At 30.2% G+C, this 8488-nt stretch overlaps 1 protein-coding gene across 2 annotated transcripts; it reads right to left on the bottom strand.

Moving 5' to 3' along the window:
• Positions 1–645: 645 nt before the first annotated feature.
• On the bottom strand, positions 646–2931 carry LOC106756679 (protein MARD1). Of its 2 annotated transcripts, none has more exons than XM_014639195.2 (3): positions 2285–2931; positions 1430–2187; positions 646–1174 (listed from the first exon to the last, which is right to left on the bottom strand). In XM_014639195.2, exons 2-3 carry the CDS (start codon positions 2155–2157, stop codon positions 1078–1080), a joined length of 825 nt encoding a protein of 274 aa, XP_014494681.1. In that variant the 5' UTR covers positions 2158–2187; positions 2285–2931; the 3' UTR covers positions 646–1077. The 2 variants fall into 2 exon arrangements, with proteins under 2 accessions (XP_014494681.1, XP_014494680.1); XM_014639194.2 differs by having other exon boundaries at positions 1430–2195.
• Positions 2932–8488: the final 5557 nt, after the last annotated feature.

Raw genomic sequence — 8488 nt, forward strand, 5'->3', positions numbered from 1 at the left:
TACCAGAAGTGTGTGAAGGCAATGATTCAATGAGTTATTGAAAGGCAGAATGGGGAAGGGAGAAAGAGATAGCAAGGTGATTAAAGCTTATGATAGTATAGGACATTAGGACACCTTTACCTCATCTCTTTTGGCCTTTTTCTTTTTGTCACATAAATCTTTCGCCTTTTCAACTCCATTTACTTCTGCTCCTTCCTTTAATCATCACTCCAGTTATTTCATACCTTTTCTGTTCTCTGACAGTAATCTCTTGGCTTCACTATTATGGATTAGGACCAGGCTGTTTGGATGTGGAATAAGAATTTCGGGTATTTAATTAATTCATCACATACGGCTTTTAACTCAAAAAACCTTTGAAAAATGAGGATTTTGGATTTAATGCGTATCAAAGTTTCTAAGCGTAACCTAATATTAAAATAATTGGATAATGAAGTAATGGGTAAGGAAAAGGACTTTTAGCCTATGTATATTTTTTGTGTCATTGTCAGTTTTGTAGAGTATTATTATAATGGTTTGCTGAATTGTTTATCAACTCAAGGAAGGGTGAGAAGGACAATGACTAAGGATGATAATAATAGAGTTCATGCAGAGAGAGAGAGAGAGAAAAAGAGAGGAATCTTTGTGAGAAATAATTAACAGGTCCTCTTCTAAAACAATAGGTAGCACCATCATTATCATAAACTCGAAGGAAGGAGAAAAAGAAAGGCACTGTTTTCAATCACACATCATCGTCTGCTTCACTCCAAAACCAGAAGAAGCAATCAAATTAGTCATCACTTGGAATGAACTCTACAACATCCTCTCTTATCTCTATTTGCAAGGGAGAGGACGCAAAAAAAGAAAATTAACAGCGCAAAAGACTTGTTCAAAAAGGGTGGTAATAAAAAGGAAAAAAAGGACATTACTGATTACAATGAAATACTAACTAGTAACTAGTTACTACAACTATTCCTAGTCTTGTAATAAAATCATGACGAATGGAAAATTTGGATTTGACTTTGTGCGTTTTTCCGGTTATTATCCTCATCAAAATGCAGGACTTTGGAGCCAGGGTGCATGCAAAGCACGCTGGTGAAGTCAAGAAAAGCCATTGCTTTCAAACTCTAAATTTTCTATTCCATCCAGCACCATTTCTTGGTGGCGGCACTCCCTGCTACAGAAAGCTTTCTCTCCTCTGCACAAAAGTAAACCAGTTCATTACCTTAAACTTTGTTCAGCTCGATTAAACTAAATAAGATCAATGAATGAATAAAAAGACTATAGAGTGCTATTCATGTCGGGATATTGTTGAAAGAAAAAATGACAGAGTACATGATTAAAAGGATCTCTAGTTTTGTTGTGTTGTGGTTGAGGAGTTACAGAAGAAGACTGAGATTATAAATATCAGTAATGCAAATTATAAAGGTTGGGATGGAAAAAGCGTGTGTACCTATAAATAAAGATGTCCTTGGTCTGGTCAAGATGTTTCTTGCAAGTGTGACAGAAGCTGAGGAAATTTGAGGAGGCAGCAGAATGAGAGTTTTGGTTTTGGGGAAGAGAATAATAGGTCTCCACCACAATGCAATTATTGAATATGTGTGTGGTTTTTGGGTTAGGTCCATGGGATATCACGCATGTATATTCCTCAGAAAGCTCCATCTCACTCCAAGACAGAGCCCTCACACATGTCGAAGCACAATCATCCTTTGCAAAACTTCCTGACCCTGATGAGTTTTTTGAATCCTTGGTTTTGGTTCCAAAATCATCAGCACACGTCTGAGATTCAAATGGGATTTTCACTCTAAGCAGAACGTTTCCCTTGTTGGTCTCAGAATGGTCACGAATCGGGTTATCCTCATCTTTGAAAGCACCAACAAGAGCAAGACCAAGACCCTTTGAATCAGGCTTGTCCCAGGAAGTTCTGATTTTGTTTGGAGGAGTTGAGAATGGATTTCCAAAAACAAAAGGGGATAATGCTCTGGCATCAAGAATCGAAGTTGGGCTCCTTAAGGCCTCGGTTCCAGAGGAGAGACACTTGTTGGTGAAATCTCTGAATTTTGGTGACCCAAACAGAGAGGGTATAGTTTTAGCATAGTTTTGACTGGGTGATTGTTGAGAGCTATGATCAGCCATCAAACCTGGCTTGCTCACTGCTCTTGATCTGTTCCTCAGCAGCATAAGTAGAAGGAAAATGATCCCACAAGGAAACTTTACTCCTAAACCAAGATCAACTCAAAATTAGAAAAAAATACCAATAACAAAATGTTACAAGGATGGTGAAATATTTATGATAAGTAAAACTCACCCAAAATGGTTATAGAGAGTGATGGCACTGGCAATAACAAACCACTCACACGGATGCAGATTGCTATTACAAAAATCACCAGCAAAGGTCCTTTTCCTGGTTCTAACACTGAAGCCTGTCTGGCGTACTGGGAATGTTTCTGTACTTGTAACTCGTTATTCAAACTCACAAAAAACGACACAAAAACTGAAAACAGAATTGCCTCCTCTCAGTTATCTTTTTTTTTTTTGGTCAGTTTTGATATTGAATGAGAAAAAGTAGTGAAAGGCATGTGATCAGCAGCAGCTCTGCCATTTGATCTGTGGCGTTCAGAAACAGATGACGAAAAACAAACAGTTTTGGATTTGATGCTGTGTCTGAGAAAAGCATCATCCCAAAAATGAAGTCTTGAACTTTGTTTGGTTTTGGTTACCAAGCACATGCACTTGCTGCATCTTCCTCCCCATCACTGACTCCTCACTCTTTTTGATTTTTCTATTTTTCTTTTTCTGTTTTAATGCTGCAAAGTCTGGGAGTTTAAATAAAGAGCTTTGGATTTGGAGCAATAAAGAAGAAGAGAAAAAAAAGAGAGAAGAGAGAGAAAGAGAGAGTCGTGTTTGTATTCACATGCCAGTTCAGAGATAAACGAAGGAGAAGCAAAGGAGTCGTGTGCATGAAAATCAAACGTTATTACTATATATGTTGAAATGCAATTTTGTCTTCATATCTATGTATTATCTCATTTTATTTTTTAATTTGACTCAACAAAAACTTTTTTTAAATTTTTTTATCTCATCTTCATCATTTAGTGTTATTTAAATATCAGCCTTTCAACTTATACTATAACAAAATACAGAAATTAATATATATATTAGATTTCAGAATCAAATGTAGAATGTTTTCATTTTTATGTTTGACTAACGTGTTTAATATTATCATTATATATTTTACATTAAAAACATATTAATGTATTGAAATCATTGTTTTATAAAAATATTAAATTATTATGAAGATGAATTTGAACTTAATTGGGCATTAGAAATTAAAATAAAAATATATATATTTTCCACAAAAAAATTTATATTACTATTATTGTTTCATTAAGGAATGAGTATAAAACAAAAATAATTTTAATCCTCAGATTTGCGTGCAGAGAGAAGTAATTAAAAATTTTAATGTAAACAATTGTCTCTATCAAAATAAAACTTTAATTTAAAAGAATATTAAATTATAGAAATTTCTGCATACTGACTATACTATCGACATTTAAGTTACATTTTCTTTTTTTCTTCCTCTTTGGTCATTGTTTTACATCATAGAGTACCAAAAAATAGAAAAAAAAAAGGAAGAAATTAATTTAAGAGATTTGGTTAAAAAAATTGGTGAAATTAAATTAAAAAATAAAGTATCTTTTTTCCACATATATTTTTATATTTTATTTATCTGTTTATCAATCATTACTTTTTTTATACTTCTTTTCGATCAAACAATTGTTCTATTAACTCATCTTCCATGTATTTTAAAACAATAATTTGGATAAAATTCTCATTATATCACTAAATTAAATGGTTTTATGATAATCTAAAAAGACGCACTAAATCATCTACTTTATAAAAATATAATACAAGGTATTAATTTATATTTTTGTTGTTGTTGTTCTAACGTATGATATCACTTTTAAAATTTATTTGTAACTTTTAATTAATACAAATGTTTGAAAATATCATTAGTTCTCAGGTTGTTGCTTGACAAAAAGTAATTGTATCTTGTAAAAAATTACAGAGTTGCAGTATGTACACAGCAACAAGAATTTCTGAAATTCAACAACTTTATTTATACAAAAAAAAATGTTTAACAAGAAGAGTAAAAAAAAGTTATTTATGTATAAAAATTATCTACTAGAACAAAATTTCTAAAACTTTAATATATATTTTATTGTGTGATCCTCTCATCAACAATTGACTTAAAGGTGAATATTTTCAACCATCATATTAGACATTGATCGAACGATTAATGTTTTTGCTCTTTTTTACTCGAAGATGAGACAATTATTATCAGAGAGTGAGAGGACGATTGATCAAATTTATGTTAGTTGATCATGTTGTAAATTAAACACATTTAAAAATAAAGTATATTTATCATTTTTTAGATTGTCATTAACTCAATTCTAACTAAAAGCTTATTTTAAAAATGTATTAATATAAGTGTGAGATAACAAGATAGATAGTTGTATTTATTACATTAATAGAAATTGGTTTTGATAATCGAATAATCACTTGCTGACTTAAAACATTGGAATATATTTTACAAGTAAAAGATAAAAAGTTCTCAAGAGAAAGACTGGAATAATCCAAACTTATTGAAGTTTGAAACTTTGTCGAAGATAGTTGATCTTGTTCCCACAATAAACATATATATAAAGATTTGTTTGAAAAAGTATATGGCATTATATAAGAATTTTAGCGTGTTAAAAAGTTAATATACCCTTATAAGATTTGCTCTGTAAATAGGTTTTATTGAAAGAAGTATATTTTTGAATGTAAAAAAATATTTTTATAATTAAGTTTTTATATTATGTATGAGCTAGGATAGATGGTATTGAAAAATTAGGTTTTAATTTGAGGTTTTTATTTTGTTTTAATGTAATTGATCTCCAACCATCCAAGTGTGTGAATAAAGAGGTTTATTTTTGTCCGTTTTGAACATTTCAATCTTCTGTTGGGTAATGGAAGGTATTTTGTCCACACTCTCTTTTGCACAGTGCCTCAACAGGGAAACAGACACACCAGCTAATCCTCTCATTTTATTTTAGAATTTACTTTCATTATCTCTCTCTCTCTTAGTAAAACTTTTAAATATACAACAAATAATCTCCTAACTACCTAAAATAATCATCAAATATAATTAAAACATTCAGAAAAATATAAGCCATGGTAACAAGATATCGAGTTAATGATTTAAGTTTTAATGTTTTGCATTTTAAATTAAATAAATAAATAAATTATGTAAGATATACAAAGCGACACAAGGCACAGAGACGCAGACTGCATAATGCGTATTGCTTATCCTCGTGGGATGGGACCCACTAACGAAACCTACCTGTCCCACGTAACGTACTTCTTTTATCCGTTGGCTCAGATGGGCCCACCAAAGAGCCGTGTCTTTTTCTATCTTATCCAGGGCCCACTTTCTCCTTACTGGGCCGTGTATCCTATACTTTATATAAGACAAAAACATATTTTCTGCCAGAAAACGGTAATTAATTTCGGGTATTTAATCATTTTTCTATTTATAAACAAAGGAATATTTAAAAATCAGTGTGTGGAATTAGTTCTCGTTATCGATTACAAGGAATCTAGTAATTTAAAATATAAAGTTGGAAACATGGAAAATATCAGCACCCGTCCACGTGGTTGTGTTTGGAACACACGATTTATCTGAAACCGTTAAGCTTTCAGATCCAATTCTCATAAATTTCGAAATCAAATTAATTTATGTTTACCAGAGTTTCTAGGGCATAATATTATTCTTTAAACATAAAAAATTATATAAGGATTGTAAATTTTTAAACGAAATATTGTAATTTATTTTTCCATACTGTTTTCGGAAGCTCCACGTGGACAAAAAAAACGTGGCGAAAGAGGAGTGTAGAAACTGCAAACTGAAATATTTGGCGTGTATTTAGAATTATTGGATAACATGGGATGTTTGGTTACATAATGCATACGGGAAACCAAATTTTGTAAAACACTATTTTGAATTACTTCTTTAATTTCATTTGAAATCAAAGAGAAAATAAGCTCTATTTCAAGTATATGAATGTAAGTAAATTTTATCTTAAAAATAAATTTTGTAAAATTAAATTAATTTTAAAATTTAATTTTGAATAAATCTATAAATGTTTTATAATTTAGAATTTATCTTAACAAATATATATATATATATATATATATATATATATATATATATATATATATATATATATATATATATTTAACTAAAAATATTATATGAACTAAAAATAATATCAGCTTAGAATATATAAATAGGTATTACATCAAAACGAAATCTTTGATGATGTTGTATGTTGGTGCATTGAACAAGACGAACAGAAGAGTCATCCTCAACCTCAAATGTATATACCAGAAGCATTTTTTGTTTTTTTATTAATTATGTTTTTCATTCACAGTGTGTAAAGCAGAAATATCGTATAAAAGATTCGAACTTGGTTTTACTTGAATCAGTGTCACGGGATGCGAAGATGAAAAATGATTTTTTTTGTCATTATATGTTTTTATTTCATTCAGTTATATAACAATCCTGATCAATTATTATCTCACAGTGTTAAAATGACTGTTACATGACATCTTTAAAACTAATAATCCAACAATTAAAATATAGATTAAACTAATAAAATTATTACAATTTGACTTGACTCGTTCTAAACTTGGCTCCATCCATCAAACACTAGCTAACTCAGAAACTTTAAAATAACAAAATTAATCATTAGAATGATTAACTTTACCTTTTTGAATTAAAGTTTCCACAAACCTTTTTTCCAATACGGAGATTAACTCTTTTACTAAATCAAATAGATGACACTTAAATTTTTAAATTTTACTACTATATGAATAAGGAATGAAAATCTTAACCATGGGCAAATTTCCTTTATGAAAGTTACTAAGTTAGATAATACTGTATGTTGGATAGAATTGCTTACACACAAACATAATTGCTTAAAAAAGTTATGTATGAAAAAGAATATCAAATGGAGCCGATAATGGATTTTTATATATCTCGTATATGATTTTAAAGCAATAAAACTTAAGCTTACTAAATTAATTCATAAGATAAAGATTGTTTTAGTTTATACTATAAACCAATCGTATATGTTGATGTGAAAATTTTTAAAAACAATAATAACATAATTGAAATACTAATAACGTTATTAAATAAAAGTAAATATCATTGATTGTGTAATATTAATGTGAAGTGAGTGTAGAATACCAAACTTTATATGACATTATAAGGATTGAGAAAAAAAAAAAAGTTGTATAAAGTGAAAGTGTTATAAATGTGGTGAAAAAATGTTAGTAATTAGGGTAGCTAGAAGACAATAAGAGTTGAGACATAGTGATGGAGGAATAAGGTAAAGGAGTTAGGTAGAGTGTCACCACCCTAAGTTGATGTTAATTATAATGCAGCCAAATATGGTGAAGGGATCCCAAAAGCAAGGTTTGGAAATGGAACTCCCATACTCAGTCTGCAAATCATCATAGTTAATATTCTTGTTAATCTTTCAGTTGTAAAGTCGAGTAACGAAATACCTTTATAATTTTTTTTTAGAATCGTCCGGTCTTCCGCTCTAATCTCTTTCTTTTCTTCAATCGTCCAGAAATGTACCTATTAAAAGGTCTTCGATGTTTAAGTCAATTGATTGTCCGTTCGGGAATTCAGTAAAACAGTAATAAATATGCAATAAATGTGAATCATCCTATCTTTTATTTTCGATCCATATTTATAATTTTCGCTGTCATGGATCTTAGATTAGTGAAACCTTAATCACAGTCCAATGACTCTAATCACTTTTTATCTTAAACCTTCGATAAATATGATTACAAATTCTCACCAATCATTTAGCCCATATGGTACAGTCAAATTTCACCTTCCTTCTTATCACACCGTGGATCTTATTACGTTCTTCCCATTCTTCTCTATGCATGGTTTTCATCACGAAATTTACGTGACTCGGTTTTCTGGATAAGGATGAAGTTTTTGCCAAACCTACGATAATTACTTCAATCTTTGGTGTGCGGCTATGTTTCAGATAAATGTCAAAGAAACACAGGACCACGTTGCCAGAACCATATAGCATTAGACACATTAGGGATGAGGATGATGTTGTCCGAAACAACACAACACGTATTATTATTATTATTTTCATTTTCTATTTTTTTTTTTAGAATGTCATGTTGTCATGTTTACTAACATCATATGATCTAAATTCGTTATTGAGATCGAGATTCTCTCCTTCTTTAACTTGGTCATGTTAATGCTCCAAATAGCTTCGTATTTATTATAATTTTAAAATGCATTCGTATTTCACGCTGTCTATTGGAATCGATTTTATTAATCATTGATTAAAAAAGTTATAGTGGATATTTGTGTTTGTAAAAATATATTTTCTTCACTGTATAGATATACGTATACATTATAGAGATGTAT

Source organism: Vigna radiata, chromosome 3 (assembly GCF_000741045.1).
Source record: "Vigna radiata var. radiata cultivar VC1973A chromosome 3, Vradiata_ver6, whole genome shotgun sequence".
NCBI lineage: Eukaryota > Viridiplantae > Streptophyta > Magnoliopsida > Fabales > Fabaceae > Vigna > Vigna radiata.

Excerpts from the sequence above, each read along its gene's own strand:
- LOC106756679 (XM_014639195.2), bottom strand. The coding sequence starts at position 2,157 with ATGCTGCTGAGGAACAGATCAAGAGCAGTGAGCAAGCCAGGTTTGATG. Across the intron at positions 1,175-1,429 it reads AAGGACATCTTTATTTATAG|AGGAGAGAAAGCTTTCTGTA; the intron begins GTACACACGCTT and ends ACTTTTGTGCAG.